The sequence below is a fragment of the Herpailurus yagouaroundi genome, unplaced genomic scaffold (assembly GCF_014898765.1).
Source record: "Herpailurus yagouaroundi ecotype Mexico unplaced genomic scaffold, PumYag 220, whole genome shotgun sequence".
Lineage (NCBI taxonomy): Eukaryota > Metazoa > Chordata > Mammalia > Carnivora > Felidae > Herpailurus > Herpailurus yagouaroundi.
In genome coordinates, this window is record NW_024412451.1 from 6356998 (window position 1) to 6373373 (window position 16376).

Here is a 16376-nt window from a genome sequence, read left to right on the forward strand (position 1 = left end):
CTCGTTCCGCGCAGCAAGAGGAGGGGTCGGTGCCTGGACGCCCGGGCGAAAGGCTGGGCTTCTGGATCTAAGGGAGGAGGAGGATGGGGGCCAGGACTCCTGGGCTGTGTGAGGGCCGGAAGTACTCCCTCCACCCCCCCAGTTTAGATGGTTTAAGACCTGGGGGCTTGGATTCTTGGTAGGGAGGGTTCAAGCTCTAAGGAGTGTCTTTCAGCCGACTTGATTGGAAACATTCTTTTCAGAGATAAAAAAGGAAACTCCTCTACTTCAAACCCACTCACCAGAGTCGCCACTATCAACGGTGTGGTGTGGACTTTTTATTTTATGGCTGTATACGCACACATGTTATGGGTAGCGATTTTTTTTTTTTTTCATTCCAGTTTGTCCCCTAAATAGTCTCCCCCGGATCAGTACAGAGTGACCTCATTCCTTAAACGGGGGCCAAATATTCCCTTCTGTGAGTGGAACACACATTGTTTAGAAGACAACACAACGTTGGGTTGTCTTCTTCCGGTGAGGAGACACCTCCCACGAAGCTTATAGTCTGATGTAAAAGGAACATATCCTTATATTAAGAAAAGGAGACCTTTGTTCACTGGCTTTTGCCTCACCCAGAGTGAAAAGCAAAGTCTTCGCTGTGGCCCACAAGGCCCAGAGGGACCTAGCCCCTGTTCCCCCTCTGTCCCTGTCTCTCTCCCTTGCTCAGGGTACACTAGTAATTGGCTTCCCTAATCTTTCTGGAACCTGCCGAAGACGTTTGTACCTCAGAACTTTTGCTGTTCCCTCTGCCGGGAATCCTTTCCCCCAACCTATCCCCATGGCTCTCCTCTCTTCAATCATGTCTCTGCTCAGATATTACCTTGGCACAGAGCCCCTGCCCCTTCCCAGACCCATCTCTATTCCCCTCCTTTGTTTTTCCTCACGGCACTTACCCCTAACAGATCTGTTTTGCCTCCCTGCGGAAATGTGAAGCCATAAAAACAAGGATGTGTGTCTAGTTTGATCACTGCTATAGATCCAGTCTCTGGCATATAGTTGCAGCTTATTTTCATTAAAGAGGAACAAATTTGAGAGCCTTTTGTGGGAGAGAAGCGGGTTATTTTAGCAACCCTTAAAGAGCACAAACTAGGTGTTATGTTAAGCTCTATCTAGATTGAAGTACTATCATTACCCCCATTTTACAGATGAGGAAACTGAGACCCAGACGGGTCAATGCCTGGACACAGGTCACGGAGCTAGTAGGTGGCAGAGCCTAGACTCAATCCTTCCAGCTTAACCACTGTGTGAAAGGGAGGTAGAGGGGACCCCCCCAGGTCAAGGGCCTGTAGGGGGACCCAGGTAGTGAGATAAATTTGTACTTGAGTTTCAACCGTGCCCTGTTCAACAAATGACTCTGATAGCAAAAATATGCTACATGGAACAGCCTTAAAAATGGATGGATAGACAGATAGACAGACAATTTTTAAAAAGAACAGCCCTGTGTTGGAGGAGTTTGGCGAGAAGAAAGAGGAAGTGATGACAGGGGCTACTGGTAAGGGCAGGAGGTGAGGTGTGGGTGCAGGGAGAATTTACCCCAGGAGGGGCACATTATTGGGGGTCTGGGAAGTAAAAGATGAAGCCCTAAGGGCTTGGAGAGAATCAGCTATTCAACAAATATTGATTGACACCATTTGTATGTATGCCAGGAACCATTGGCACAGCCTCTTTGTTGACCTTGTGCCTTGCCTCTCTTTCCTCTGAATCGCTTCCCTCACCTGTCCCTCTACCCCAGAGGGCCCAAGGGATGGCCCCCGTGAGAGTTGGCATTTCCACAGAACACTTAGAAGGTACTGAGCTAAGAGAATATTCTGGGCAAAAGGTACAGATTATTTAAATTATTAATCTGAGTGGGGGGATTAAGAGGGGACCGAAAAGGGCAAGACTCTCAGTGGGGGTGGGGGACTAGAGAGTAGGGTTGTCAAGTGCTTGGCAGGGAGCTGTGGGAGCAGGCCAGCGGTGGGGTCATTCCTGCGTCCTGGAGCGCCATCAAGTCCAGATGGCCTGGAGCGCCAGGATGGACCAGAAGTTCATGTAGTTCAGATAGGAAAGGAAACCTGAAGAAGGAAGGAAGAGGGGGTGAGGTGCAGCATTCATAGCCTACTCCAGATCCTGATTCTTTTCCCAAGCCCAATCACACCCCTACCCTGTCCCCAATCCGTTTCCCAACCCAAACCCAACCCCATCCCCTCATCCAGCCCTATGCCCAACCCCACCCTCCTCTCCCACCTCCATCCCAGCTTGTCCAGCCCTGTCCACAACCCATCCTCATCCCAAACTCTGTCCCACTCAGTCCCTATCCATATCCCTGAAGACCCATGCCCAAGCCCAACCCCAGCCCAGCCCAGACCACTCATCAGGAAGAGAAAGATGCCGGTCCACGCCAGGTAGAAGCTGAGCCCCAGAGTGTAGGTCATGCCTTCCTGCAGGTACTCATGGGCCTGCATCAGGTAGAACAGGATGCCCAGTATCATGCTGGCCCCTGCATGAGTACAGGTGTTAGGAAGCTGGGCATCAGGTGTGTGCAGACCCCCGCCCATAGTTGTATGGCTGCCTGGCTCTTGCTCAATATTCTCCCAGTTTCTTTTGCCACCCTGTACCTCTGTGCGCAGGCAGGAAAACAGGCTCTTGATAATGTCATGGTAGAGCACGTTGGGACCATTGGGTTGTGTCTAAAACCATAGGCTTTGCGGCCAACCAGAACAGAGCTCTTGTCCTGCCTCTCCCTCCCACCTTAGGGTAACTACTCATCTCTCTGAGCCTCACTTCCTTCATATGTAAAATGGGCATAATCTTATGATTATCCCTCATCTCCTTGGGCTGTCCTGAGGAGTTGTTGAGATTGGCACAATTCCTGGCACACAGTGAGCCCACAAGAATTGAGATGATGATGATGATTATTATTGTATTGGGTCTTTAATTTTGGGCTTCTGAAGAAGTAGACTAGGAACCCACTCATTCTGCATATTTCAACCTAAAAAAAATTCAGGTAGTGAAGACCTGGGTCATTTTTTCTTTATGTGGTTGAAAAATAATATAAGAGGTGTTTCTCATTTAATTAAAAAGACTGAGCAGATTTTTTTTTTTGTAGAAAAATGTCTTATATTAGATGACATAAAACTGAGGTGTTTTCTACCCTTTGTACCTTATATGTAAACAATTGGGAAGAGCTACCAGACAAATTGGATAAATACTATTTGCAAACAAGGAAGTAGGAAGTTGAATGTTTCCTACTCTTGACTTTGCTATCATTGTCCAAAAATGTTTTCCTGATAAAACTAAAAGCTGTGGTCAATCATTACAAATGATAGGAACGTAATATCCTTCATTTCCAAATTAATGTGCCAACCCAGCTCCTTTTCTAAAAAGTGTGATTTGGCAATACAAATTGAAAACTAGACTAATTCTAATCAATTAGAATTAGCATATCAATTTTGAGACATTTGGGTCAAGTGGAAGGATTATCGTGGTAAGGAATTGTGCAAGGTTAAATAGCTCCATCAGGTGCCAACATTTTCTAATCCAATCCTCACTACATCTCCACGTGATAGGAAATTTCACCCCCACCCTACAGAAAACTGTAGGCTCAGAAAGATTAAGTAACTTGAACAAAATCACAGAGCCGGGGACGGGGCAGGGGGTAGTGGGGAGAAAGGATTTGGGCTGGGTCAGAACTGGAAATGGGTATTGGGTAGAGATTGAAGTTTGAGTGGTGAGGACAGAGGGTGAGGTGGGGGATGGGTTTTGGTTGAGTTTGAAAGTGAGGTTCACAGGTGATAGAGTTGGGTTGGATTTGGAATGAGTGCTGAGATTTGGAAAGGGGTTGGGGATGGTAGTGGGTATGGTTTGGAGATGGGAAAGAGATAACATGGGAACGGGGGGTGGGGATGTGGAGAGGTGACAGGTGAACTGGAGGCTGGTATTGGGGCTGGAGATGAGGTTGTGTTGTTGGAAGTTCATATTTTTTATTGGGATTGATCAGAGATTTGGAGGGAGATAGAACTGGGATGGGCAATGTACGTGAGGATGAGGATGGTGTTGGAATGTGGTGGGGAGGGGGTTGGAAATCATCATGGGCACTGGGCAAGGTACTCCTCGCCTTGGTTCCTGAGGGATAAATCTCTCTGCCATGCCTGTCAGGATGCTGATGATGACGTTGGAGAAGTCCAGCACAGGTAAGTTGGAGCTGGTGAAGAAGATGATGTTTATGAGCATGATGCAGAGGCAGAAGCCGGCAATACTGGCGAGGATGAGAAAGGCCCAGGCAAAGTCCAACAAATCTGGGGAAGGAAGAAAATCAGAACACCAAGAGGCCCTCCGACTGAGCATGGGGGACAGGGTCCCCCATGAGGCTGGGAGTATTCCTGAACCCTCTCCCTTGCAAATTTTTCTTTCTCATTTTAAGAAAACTGAAATTGGGCTGTAGAGAAGGGATATTAAGGCAGATGCCTTTAGCATTGAGGGCACACCTCTGGGTCAGTGAGAACAGTGTCTTGGGCAGTGAGAAGGAGGGTGGGAATTGAGGAACCAGTTCTGTGTGATGAGGAAAGATTCCTTGGGGTGAAAAAGTCTCAGGATAATGTGTAAGATCCTAGGGTTAAGAGGACTGTGGGGATGGGTATCGTGTAATTGAAGGTGAGCATAGGGCAGTGGGGATGATCCTGGGGCAATGAGGACCATCTGGAGGAAGGGATGACTATCCGGGGGTAGTGAAGACCATCCCAGAGAAGGCAGAGAAGGGTCCCTGGGACAAAGAAGAGAGATGAGTCCCAGGAAGGGTGAGTATAGGGCAGGCCTTACAAGCATTCTGGTCGTACTCGTGAAGGCAGGAGATGTCAGGGCACTGCACAAAGAAGATGGTGTTGATGGGGATGGTCGAGGGGCCATCAGGATCCCCAGGGGGTGTCAGTGGAACCTGGAAGTGGATCCAGGGCTGGCCCAGGGTGATGAGACCGATGATCACCATGCCAGCCAGGCTCAGTGCCAGGCTCACCTGACGGCTGATCTTCTTGGCTCCATGCAGCAGCCGCCAGCCCATGGGCAGCTGTGAATAGCTGCATTTACTCCTTCTCTGACACCTGTAGCAGATCGCCCATCACCAGGGTCAGCACTGAGTCCAGCCACCCAGCCCAGCCACCCCAGTCCAACTGCCAGACCAGACCATGACCCACCCAGTGTAGCCTTCAGACTATCTTCTCCACGTCCATTCTCCCTGGCCTGTACCCTTCAGGTCCTGCCCCTAGATGTTTAGCCTCTAGGCTCCCTTGCCTCCAGATCTAACTTCCAGACCCTGCCACCCCCAAGTTCAGTTCCTAGGTTGAATTACAGGTCCAGTCTTTATGTTATGCCCTACCCAGGGTCAGCCTCACTTGGGTCCAACCTCTAGTTTCCAGTAGACTGGCTTTGCTTCTGGTCGCTGACCTTTGACTACTGCCCCTCCCCCAGAATCCTAGCCCAGAACCTGGCCCACTGCCTGGACCCCTGCCTCTCACCCGCCAGAATCCATCTCAGCAGATCTGCTTGATCGTATGCTCTGGATATTGTTGTCTAGAGCACTTGGGTTGTATAGGGAGCTGTCCATAGAGTCTTTGAAACTCTCCTGGGTGGTCCAGATGATTGAATCAGTGCTTTTGACACTGGCCGTGGGGCTGTGAGTAATTGAAGGGGGGACATCGACTTTGGCCCGGATTGGCAATGTGAGGCATTGAGTACTCAAACAAGGACTCTGACTTGTTGGAAGGTGGTCTTGGCTACGGACTTGACTACTATTGTAGTTAAGGGACTCTACATTGTTCAGGGAGACGTGAGGAAGTAATAGAGAGCTTTGGATGCTGAAGTGGCGAGTTTGGAGAATTGGTGGAACATCTTGGGTCTTCAAACGGTGACTGTAGGTAACTGACGGTGTATCTTGGATGCTGAACCGATGACCGCTCACAGTGGATGGCGTGTCCTCAGTACTGACCCAGCAACTGTTGATAATGGGTGGCGCATCTTGGATACTGGCCCAGCGACTGTGGACTAGTGGAGGGTCTTGGATGCTGACCCGGCGATTGTGGATAATGGACAAGGGTTCTTGGATGCTGACCCGGTGACTGTTGATAATGGGTGGGGGCCCTTGGATGCTGGCCCGGCGATTATGGATAATGAGCGGGGGCTCTTGGATGCTGACCCGGCGATTATGGATAATGGGCGGGGGCTCTTGGATGCTGACCCGGCCACTGTTGATAATGGGCTGAGAGTCTTGGATTCTGACCTGGGGCCTGTAAGTAATTGGTGGAGAGACTTCGGTCTCATTTTGAGTATTACTGGGAGCTCCTGGAAGGAAACCTGGCTGGGTGCTCTGGGGTCCAGACTGGGGCCTCTGGGACATGTGGGGATGCAGCGTAAGACCAGTCCCCAGATGCACTAAACAGTCACCAACTGCTTTTAGCCCCTCTTTCCAGGCACCTCCATGGCCACCTGGAAGTCTGTTGGTCTCCCTCCCAGGTTCAGGCTTGGCCCTTGGCGGTTTGGATCTCTCTGACCCTTCTTCTGTGTTCTCTGGTCTCTCCTGCTGTCCACAGGCAGGCCTCAGGGCTTCAGTCTGGCCTGCATCTGGGGTTGGGGGGGAGGTTCCATGACAGTTGGAGAGATTCCAGGCGGTTGGGACATTGCCCGTGGACTCATGCTCTACCCTGTGTGAGTGACATGGGGGCTGGGGCTGGGTCAGAGTGGGTTCCATGTGAGGTATGGGCAGGGTCAGGATTGGGTCAGGAAGAGGTCATGGCTGGGTCTGAGAGATGTCAGGACTGGGCAAAGGTGGGGGAGAGGGGGAGAGAATGATAAGGATAGAGAAAGCGCAGGGTCAGAGAGGGGCCAGAATAGGGCCAGGGTTGGGCGGGGCACCAGCATTTCTGAGATCGGTTCTTACAGTTTCTAGAAGGCCTGAGATCTGAATTTCTAATTCCCTCCTTCTACCTGCCCCTACCCCACCCCACTCCCAGGGCCTTTCCTGAATTGATTTCCTCCTTTTATTCCCTTTTCAAGTTCAGTATCTCTCTCCACTGTCTCTGTCTTTCTTCACCTTTTCCTGAGACCTCAGGGACCTCTTCTCTGCCCTCAAAGACCTCCAATCCAGGTTTGCGTTCTCTCCATCCTTTCTTTTGGCTCGTGTGGTAGCCTTTTGAGAAACAAACAAGCAAGCAAACAGATAAGAAAGGAAGAAAGGAAAAGAAAAGAAAAAAGAAAAAAGGAAACCCGCAAACTTTTATGTCTTTAATTCCACAAATATCCATCTAACTCCTCAACTGTCAAAGGAGATAATGATAATTCACAGGATTGTCATAAAGACGAAGTGTAAAAGCATCGAGAACCCATTGTAATAGAAAGCTGTTGAATTTTTTGCACTCCACAGATACTGGTTTTGACTCTCAAAGACACTTTCTCCATCCTCCAAAGCTCGTGCCTGAGTCCTAGACCCAGCCTTCTCTGAAACCCAAATTGAGACATGCCACAGGACAGGAAGGAATTACTATACATAGATAACCATGGATGTGTCTACCAGTTCATACACCCACGCATTCAATCATTACCATTTTAAAAAATGTTGATTTATTTTCATTTTTGAGGAGGGGGAGGGGCAGAGAGAGAGGGAGAGAGAGAGAATCCCAAGCAGGCTCCGCACCAGCAGCGCTGAGCCTGATGCGGGGCTTGAACCCACGAACAGTGATCATGACGCGAGCTGAAATCAAGAGTGGGATGCTTGGGGCGCCTGGGTGGTTCGGTCGGTTAAGCGTCCGACTTCGGTCCCGGTCACGATCTCCTGCTTTGTGAGTTTGAGTCCCGCGTCAGGCTCTGTGCTTACAGCTCAGAGCCTGGAACCCACTTTGGATTCTGTGTCTCCCTTTGTGCTCCTCCCCTGCTCATGCTCTGTCTCTCTGTCTCCTTCAAAAATAATAAACATTCAAATAAAAAATTAAAAAAAAAAAACGAGTGGGACGCTTAACCAACCGAGTCACCCAGGTGCCCCTCAATTGTTACCTTCTTACTTTAACAACCAGCAAAGGCTCTGTACCAGGTGATGGAGGTGCAGTGGGAAAAAGAAAAGATCTGTCCTCTACCCTCAAGGGGGTCTGTTCGGTAAGATGGGTAGGGAAAAAGTAGTGAGATAAGGGATGCCAGTGAAGGAGACTTGCGTGTTGCACTGATAAGGGAGCACTTGGTGGGCGACCTTGCCAAGAACCGAAGTTGGGCTGGGCTGGGAGGCTCAGGATGGGAGATGTGGGTGGAGTGACGTGGGAGGTGAGATCTAAAGGGTGGCCAAGGCAGTCTGGGCACAGGTGGGAGGAGGGTGCCCCAGGCAGAAGGAACAGCCTGGACTGCTTCTTGAATTGCTGAGGTAGGAAAGCTCGCGGTGTGAGAGGAACCCTGTGAAGTCTCGTGTGGCTGGAGGTAAGTGAGTAGTGGGAGGGACAGGATTTCCCTGCCAGTTGGGAAGTCTGGTAGGATCACAGGGGGCTTGGTGAACGCAGGGCACGCCACTGGCATTTCGTTCTGCTGGCACCATGGGTCTTGGCCTCATGAGCACACTGTGGAACCCACGTCGCAGTTGTCCGTGTCCCGGATGGGGATTTGTGACCGGGGTCTAGAGAAGCAGTTGAGGTCAAGGGCAGAGATGGAGCTGGGGTTTGGGGAACAGGGACTGGAGGATGGGGGTGGAGACCAAACAAGTAGGTTTGGGCTCCGAATGGGGTTGTGGGCGAAGGCTGGGCTGGACGTCAGGGTTAGAGATGGGAGTGAGGGTGCATTTGGGATCAGAGATGGGGATGGGGTTGGGACTGGGGTCTGGGTGGAGGTGGAGACGTGGCTGTGGCTGGCTGCAGTGTGGTGCAGGTGGATGTGGACCCGAGAACTCTACTCTTTCCCAGCGGACATGGTCTCTTCCTGGGAGGAGGACCGCAAGTTCATCCTGCGGGGCTGGTCTCTGGTCTTCAGCATCCTCGCAGCCCTGATGATGCTCAGCGTGGTGGATGGACGTTTGGCGTACTTGCAGGGCTCTTACACTGGCTACCTGGGCTTCTGGACAGACTGCAGGAAGTACAAGTGTGTCAGCCTGGGCCAAGTCACCGGTCAGTAGGAGGCTGGACAGACTATGGGGCACTCGAAGTGGGGCATCTTGGGAAATTATCAGCGGTGGGAATCTCTGGGGGAAGTTCTTTGCATGTTCTTGGGGATAAATGTTTAGAATTCTCAGGAGGGTCTCTGGAGATTCTCTGAAGGGACTTGTGGAGAAGTCTCCTGGAGTTATACATGGCTTTTGAGGAGACAGGGAAACAGGACTGTCACAGCTCATGGGAAGAGCATTACAATTCACCGGAAACCCATCTGCCTCACGATTAGATGTTAAAGTCACCATCATTTTCTCCCTCGCTTTTTAAAATAGGTTTTTTAAAATGTATTGTTTACTTTTGAGAGAGGGAGCGCAAGTGGGGGAGGGGCAGAGAGAGCGTGGGGGGCAGAGGATCCGAAGTGGGCTCCGTGCTAACAGCAGTGAACCTGATGTGGGGCTCGAACTCACAAACCACGAGAACATGACCTGAGCTGAAGTCAGACACTCAACCACTGAGCCACCCAGATGCCCCGAAAATAGTTCCTTTAAAAAGATGATTTAAAAAAAAAATTTTTTTTTTAACATTTATTTATTTTTGAGACAGAGAGAGACAGAGCATGAACGGGGGAGGGGCAGAGAGAGAGAGGGAGACACAGAATCGGAAACGGGCTCCAGGCTCCGAGCCATCAGCCCAGAGCCCGACGCGGGGCTCGAACTCACGGACCGCGAGATCGTGACCTGAGCTGAAGTCGGACGCTTAACCGACTGCGCCACCCAGGCGCCCCTTTTTAAATTTTTTTTTTTCAACGTTTATTTATTTTGGGGACCAAATATGGTTTCAAGTTATGGTAAAGTCCAGAGGCATAGATCTATCGAGTTCAGGTACTGCTGGATCCAGGTGCTCAAAGCCTGTCAATAGGGAATCTGTCTATGAAGGCTTCCTCTGTGTGGCGCCCTCAGGCAAGCTGTGGTGATGGGGCATCAGCAGCACCCAGACTCTGTCCTTTCTGTAGCCCTCAAGCAAAGATCTCAGGATGAGCTCTGATGGGATCAGATTTACTTCCCTGGGATTCTCCCTCCTCCTGCACCCACCCGCACTGAACAGGAAGATGTCATGCTGCGATTGGCTGGGTCTGGATCACGCACTTTTCTTAAGAGTCAATGGAGGGGTCGTTTCTGTCCGAAAGCACAAGGACAGAGGGTGGGCACAGAGTTCCTCCGAGCAAAGTCAAGGTGCTGTTGACAGGATGGGAATGGATGCCGGGTGGACAACGTTCTTCCATATTTATGATACATCAGTGGAGCAAACTTATCCTGGGGTAGACGCCCAAGACTGGAATAGCAGGGTTTCTGAAGGGCTGAGGAGACTTTGTAAGGCTTTGGTATGTCAGGATTCTCATGACAAGCAACAGAAGCCAATTAAACCTGGTGTAAGCAGGAAATGGATTTACAAACAATGTTGCGGGAGTTTGAAGAATCTCTGTGTGGCCAGAGAATTGGGCTCCAGGGGCCAAGGGATCGGGAGCATGCCCCCAAAATTCCCTGGAGGACTGGCTGGCTGGGCATTCATACTACAGCTTGCTCTCTAGACCTGGACTCCACTGGGGAACCTCTTTCTCGGATGCCCTGGGACTCTGGAGGTAGCAGTGGCCACACCTACCAGAGGAGAGTCCATGCCTACCTCTGGCTGTGAATTCCAAGCCTAGCGTGGCTCTTCTTTATTGGTGGATCCTGGTCACGTGCCGAGGTCTTCGCCTTAAGGGAGGCTGGTTTCCTTAATGGAAAGTGTGGATGCATACATTGGGGAAAGTTCCCCAAACGTGGACTGGTTTCCAAAGGTGCTGGGAAGACAAAAAAGAGAGGTGAACGTTCATTACATTTCCCATTTGTTCCTAAATGTGAACTTGGTGTGATTTAAAATTTTTTCTTTATTTTCTTTATTTTTTTTTTATTTTTTTTTCAACATTTATTTATTTTTGGGACAGAGAGAGACAGAGCACGAACGGGGGAGGGGCAGAGAGAGAGGGAGACACAGAATCGAAACAGGCTCCAGGCTCTGAGTCATCAGCCCAGACCCTGACGCGGGGCTCGAACTCACGGACCGCGAGATCGTGACCTGGCTGAAGTCGGTCGCTTAACCGACTGTGCCACCCAGGCGCCCCATCTTTAAGATTTAAGTTACTTTTATTTTATTTGAACGAGGAATATATTTATATGGTTCAGCACTTTAACAAGTGCAAGAGTCTCCCTTACATTTCTGTCTCCCATCCCACCCATTCCCCTTCCTGGGGGGTGACTGATGCTACTAAGCCATTAAAACATTTTTTTTTTAAACGCTTATTTAGAGAGAGAGAATGACAGAGTGTGAGCAGGGGAGGGGATGAGAGAGAGAGGGAGACACATAATCCCAAGCAGGCTCCAGGCTCCAAGCTGTCAGCACAGACCCTGACACAGAGCTTGAACAGAGGAACCTCGAGGTCATGATCTGACACAAAGTCGGTCACTTAATCTACTGAGCCACCCAGGGCCCTGCTACTGAGCAATTTTTAAGCTCTTATGTGTTCCTCCAGTTATATTTTCTACACATATGAGAAAATGGCTATTCTTAAACGGTATGACCATATAAACATATACAAACACATACATATACACACACACAGAAGCATGTCTCTGTATATACTGTGTATGTTTATCACTTAAAACGCACACAAGGCAGTATTATAGTTCTCTTTTTTAAAGTAAAACAGCATTTACTGAATTCTCAGAATGTACAATGCTTTATGGTTGGCATAAAGACACAACATACAGGTTATGAGGGTCTTTTGTTAAGGTGTAGAAATTCAGAATTTTTATGTTCTTATTTATCCAGCTTTGCCTCTGTGACTTTACCAATTGCTTCTCAGCTTGAGGAGTCCTTCTCCCTCTAGATTGTTGATGAACATTCAATTCTGGTTGTGTGTGTGTGTGTGTGTGTGTGTGTGTGTGTGTGTGTGTGTTAGAGTTTGTGATTTTAGTGGGTGGTATGTAGGCAGCATTGAATCCTGCACTCCTTGCCAACTTATGGAAGGGATTTGAATTAGTCAGGAGTCTTTGGATCACAAGTAACAGAAGCTCTAACGTGAAGTAGCTTGAGTGAAGGAACTTATGGTCTCACCCAAATGAAAAGGAGTGGGAGTAGGAATGCTTTCAGGCATGGCTGAATTCAAGAGTCCAAGTGATAGTATCAGACACATTACTATCTGTCTGTTTCTTGGCTACTTGGATTGGCTTCATTCTCAAGGCTCCCCCTAGTGGCAAGTCAGGATCTAGTTAGGAAAATAAATCATTCTAGGTGCTTTAGAGGGTAGTAAATATAGGGGATTGATTTCATGGGTAACAGAATAGCTGAGAAGCTGAGTAGGTAATGGTGAGGCAAAGCAGAGATTAGCAACTCAAGAAGCTGCTACACCCTTTAGCCCAGAAGAACAAAGAAAAGAGGTGGTATTACCAGAGCCTGGAAGCTGGAGCCATCGGGAAGGCATAGACTCGTAGTGCTATTTGCTTAGAGGTGGCTAGAATCACAGAAAAAAAAAAAAAAAAAAAAAGAATCTACTGCTAAAGACACCAGCTGAGGTGGGGGTTGGGGGGAGGGAAATAAATACACTGGGTTGTTCTCGTCTTCCAGAGCCAGTCTTCTGCCAATGCCTCCCATTAGCCAAACGTACTGATAAGCCAGTGATCAAAGGAGGTTGGGAAATGTAGTCTTTGCAACACAGAATAGGGAGGCATGGGCAATGGATCTGAGAGAAGACAAACAGCTGGCAGAACTGCTAACAATGTGGGCTCAAGCCTGGCAGGAAAAAGAACACAAAACGTTCCTGCAAAAGTCTTGTGTGGCTGGGTCACATGAGCACCTCAAACCAAGTATAGCGGCCAGAGCGATGCAATGCACTGATTAGCTTATAACTGGGGCTGAGCGTGGGGAACAGGCAGGAGGGTGAGTCGGAGAGGTAAGCCACAAATGTCTACTTCTGACCAAACCACAAAGTGGGCTCATCTCTGGGTTGACAAGAGCCAGGGACTTGAATGTCATCTCAACTCTCTTTCTCCTCTCGTCTGCTTTCCTTTCTTAGTTTTACCCTATCAGATCTCCTATCCCCCATGAGGCTAGGTCCAAGGCCAAGAAGCTCCAAGCTCATAAACCTCCTGACTAGAGGAACGAGAGCTCTTGGCAGCTTCAGTCAGAGAAAGTCCCAGGGCAGAGCTTGACTGGCTGATTTTGGTCATATGCCCATCTTTGGGCCAATCACCGTGGTCTGGGGTATGGGGCACTGTGATTGACTCAGGTGGAGTCATATGACTATTTTGGTGGCCCCCAGAAAGCAGGGTATGTCATGAGAATCCCTCAACCAGGATTATGTGATTGATCCCCAGAGCACTATTGCTATTCTGTATATATGTCCCAGCTTTTGCTTTCTGATTATGTGTTAGAGATACGCAGTTTGCCAGAAACAAAGCGGATGGAGTCTTAGCTCATTTGGCTGAGACAGTCTTGCACTGTTCAAAAGTAGGCAATGTAGAGAAGGGCTAAAAAGAGATGTAATTCTCAGAAGGGGCCAAAACTCTTGTTCTGAAATGTACATTGGATAAATATTCACTGAAACTGAGTGTGGTTCTGTGGTTTTCAAGTATCTGGAAGTTTTTCTTGTGTGTACATCAGAGTGTGTACGCTCTGGGGATCGAGGTGGGTGATTTGGAGAATGTCTGTGGGAGGGCTCTTTGGTGTGAATGGGGGTGATAATGGGGGGAGGTTCTGGGTGTAAAAATGGGATCACTAGAGGACCTTGGGATGTGAATGGGAGACGCCTGAGCAGAAGCAGGGTGTCTTTGGAGACCAGGGGAGCTAAAGTGTCTTGGACAATTTTGAGGGTGCCATTGGGGGTGTCTGGGTGTGATACTGAGGGCATTACTGTGAGATGCTGTGGGATGCCTTCTGGGAGTATGAGTGGGATGACTTTGGAGGTGTCTGTGGGGATGACTCTAGAAAAGATTGAGATGATTCTGTGGGGTGACTTTGAGGATGTGAGTGGGGATGGCTTAAGGGTCATCTGTGGGGTCACCTTGGAAGTATGGGTGGGGTTGATTACGAGGGTGGACTTTGGAGTAGGTGGGGGTGATTGGGACAACTTTGAGGGTATCATTGGGGATGACTTTGACTTTACAGGTGTCTGGGGGTGACTCTGAGAGAGAGAGAGATTTTAGGATTTCTTAGAAGGGACTTTGGTGGTGGAAGTGGGGTGATGTTGAGGTTGTCTGCAGCCAAACTTTGGGGGTGTCTGTTGGGCTGCCCATGGGCTGTCGGTAGGGTGAGTTTGGAGGGTGACCTTGGAGAGCATCTGGGGATGACTGCAGCATTTCCTCTCCCTCCAGTTCTCATCCATATGAGCATGGGCTTCATGATGCTGGCCCTGACCCTGTGTCTCATCCTCCTCCCCTTCATGTGCCTCTCCTTCCGGCCGGTCTTCCGACGCCTTACTAAGATGGACCTTGTCTTCAGTTTTCTCAGCTTCAGCACTGGTAAGTGTCGGCCTGGGGGAAGGGAAGATACCCCCAGTGTCTTGCCCCAGGACTCTCTTTTTGGCTTTGGGGAGGTGTATCTCAAGATTTCTGTCCTGCTCACTCTGTCTTTGAACGTCTCTTGGGATCTCTGCCCCACTCTTTCAGCTCTATTTTTAAATTTCTCAGTCGGGGTGAGTGTCGGGGGCATCTGTCTCCCCTTCCTGCTTCCCTCTTTTTCTTTCTGCTTCTCTCCGGGTGTCTTTGTGTCTGCACAGGAGTTTGTGTGCCTGTGTATGCACACACACCTGCTTGTCACGGAGGGTGGGAGGGGAGAGGCTGTCTCTGTCTCTCTTCTCTTTATGGGGGTATCCTGGGGTTCCTGTCCAGCCTTTGTGTCCGTCTCTCCGGCCCCACCCCAGTGCAGGGTTCCTGATCGTTCTCAGTCTGACGCTCTTTGTAGTCAACTGTGAGACGCTACACCCGACGCCACAGGTATCCTACCTGGGGACCACCTACCTGTGCTGGGGCGCCGGCGCCTTGATGCTGTTGGCCGGTGAGGGCGGGACCTCGGGAGAAAGGGGCGGTGCCTCGGTAGGGCAGGGGGCGGGGCCCGGGAGAGGACTCGGGGCAGGGCTTGGGGCCGGATAGGGGCGGACCGGAGGGGAGGCCGCCTCGAGGGGTGGCGCGGGGCCTGCGGCGGGGCTCGGAGTTCAGCCGCTCACCAGCCCCCGGCCCCCAGGAGTGCTGAACTACTTAAACCACTTGGGCATGTGGGGCAGAAGTTCGCCCTTCATGGAGCGGCGTCTGAGCTGCCGTCGGTGGGTCTCGCAGCAGAACGCTCGGAGACGCGCGTCCGAACTGCAGTCCGACGCGGACCGCAAGCTCAGCCGGGACCTGTCCAGTGCACTCACCCCCGAGGGGCGCCCCCTCGAGCCTCTCTAAACAGTTGCACCCGAGCTTCGCAGGAAACTGACCGGTAACCGCAGCCAACATGCCGGGCCCGTCCCCTCCGTCGTGGCCCCGCTGCCAAAGAACAGGCCGTGCCTTCTGAGCACAGGCGACAAACCCCCACCCCTCGAGCTTGGGGTTTCCCTTTTCGGCTCGGTTCCCGCCCACGGAGTCCTCAACCTGCCTTCCCTCCTACAGCGCGACACCGCCCCCTCCCAGTTCTGAGCGCGGCGTGCAGCGCAACCGGCTGGTGTGGCCCCGCCCCTGGGCCTAGCTAGGGCCCGCCCCTGGATGGTTGGCCCTCTTAGGCCACGCCCCGAAGTTGCACTCCGCGGTCTCGACACCTACCCCTCAGAGGGGGAGCCCCGCCCCTGGATACCCGGTCGGGACCCCGGGCCGGTCACAACGCTCACCGCCTCTGGATGTAGCTCCGCCCTTCTGCGGAACAGGCCCCTCCCCAGAAAGGCGTGGCCTGCAAACACATTCCCCTCCCCCCCCCCCCTTCCGGACTTCTCTGCCACAATAAAACCTGGGTGCCTCACAACCTCCACGTGTGACCCTCCGTGGCGTCCTCTCTCCCCGGGGCAGGGTCGGGCCCAGCGTGTGTGAACCGGCGTGCGAACCGCTCTTGAGTCCCTGCCTGGCCCTTTAGGGTCTGAGCCTCTCTCTGGGCCGGTTTGTCTACACCTGTCTTTACTCCTTCCTTTCCCCCCGGCTCATAAGCTTCCTGGCGAGAGACTGAGAGGACCGGGCTCTAGACTGGGCG

General features: G+C 50.9%; 2 protein-coding genes across 7 annotated transcripts; one reads left to right on the forward strand and one right to left on the reverse strand.

Moving 5' to 3' along the window:
- Positions 1–302: 302 nt before the first annotated feature.
- Positions 303–6653, reverse strand: LOC121018948 (uncharacterized). Of its 4 annotated transcripts, none has more exons than XR_005785347.1 (7): positions 5529–6653; positions 4837–5114; positions 4170–4316; positions 2390–2518; positions 1966–2093; positions 933–1075; positions 303–544 (listed from the first exon to the last, which is right to left on the reverse strand). XR_005785347.1 is itself a non-coding variant. In XM_040458072.1 (5 exons), the coding sequence occupies exons 1-5, from the start codon at positions 6404–6406 to the stop codon at positions 2026–2028; spliced, it is 1503 nt and encodes a 500-aa protein (XP_040314006.1). In that variant the 5' UTR covers positions 6407–6653; the 3' UTR covers positions 1855–2025. The 4 variants fall into 4 exon arrangements, 2 of the variants coding, with proteins under 2 accessions (XP_040314006.1, XP_040314007.1); XR_005785346.1 differs by having other exon boundaries at positions 2387–2518; XM_040458072.1 differs by lacking the exons at positions 303–544; positions 933–1075 and having other exon boundaries at positions 1855–2093; positions 2387–2518.
- A 20-nt stretch (positions 6654–6673) lies between these two features.
- LOC121018969 (uncharacterized) lies at positions 6674–16154 on the forward strand. Of its 3 annotated transcripts, XM_040458114.1 has the most exons (6): positions 6674–6714; positions 8076–8154; positions 8943–9143; positions 14534–14680; positions 15087–15215; positions 15402–16154. In XM_040458114.1, exons 3-6 carry the CDS (start codon positions 8948–8950, stop codon positions 15602–15604), a joined length of 675 nt encoding a protein of 224 aa, XP_040314048.1. In that variant the 5' UTR covers positions 6674–6714; positions 8076–8154; positions 8943–8947; the 3' UTR covers positions 15605–16154. The 3 variants fall into 3 exon arrangements, 2 of the variants coding, with proteins under 2 accessions (XP_040314048.1, XP_040314047.1); XR_005785350.1 differs by lacking the exons at positions 6674–6714; positions 8076–8154 and having other exon boundaries at positions 8469–9143; positions 15082–15215; positions 15494–15578; XM_040458113.1 differs by lacking the exons at positions 6674–6714; positions 8076–8154 and having other exon boundaries at positions 8490–9143.
- The last annotated feature ends 222 nt before the right edge of the window (positions 16155–16376 follow it).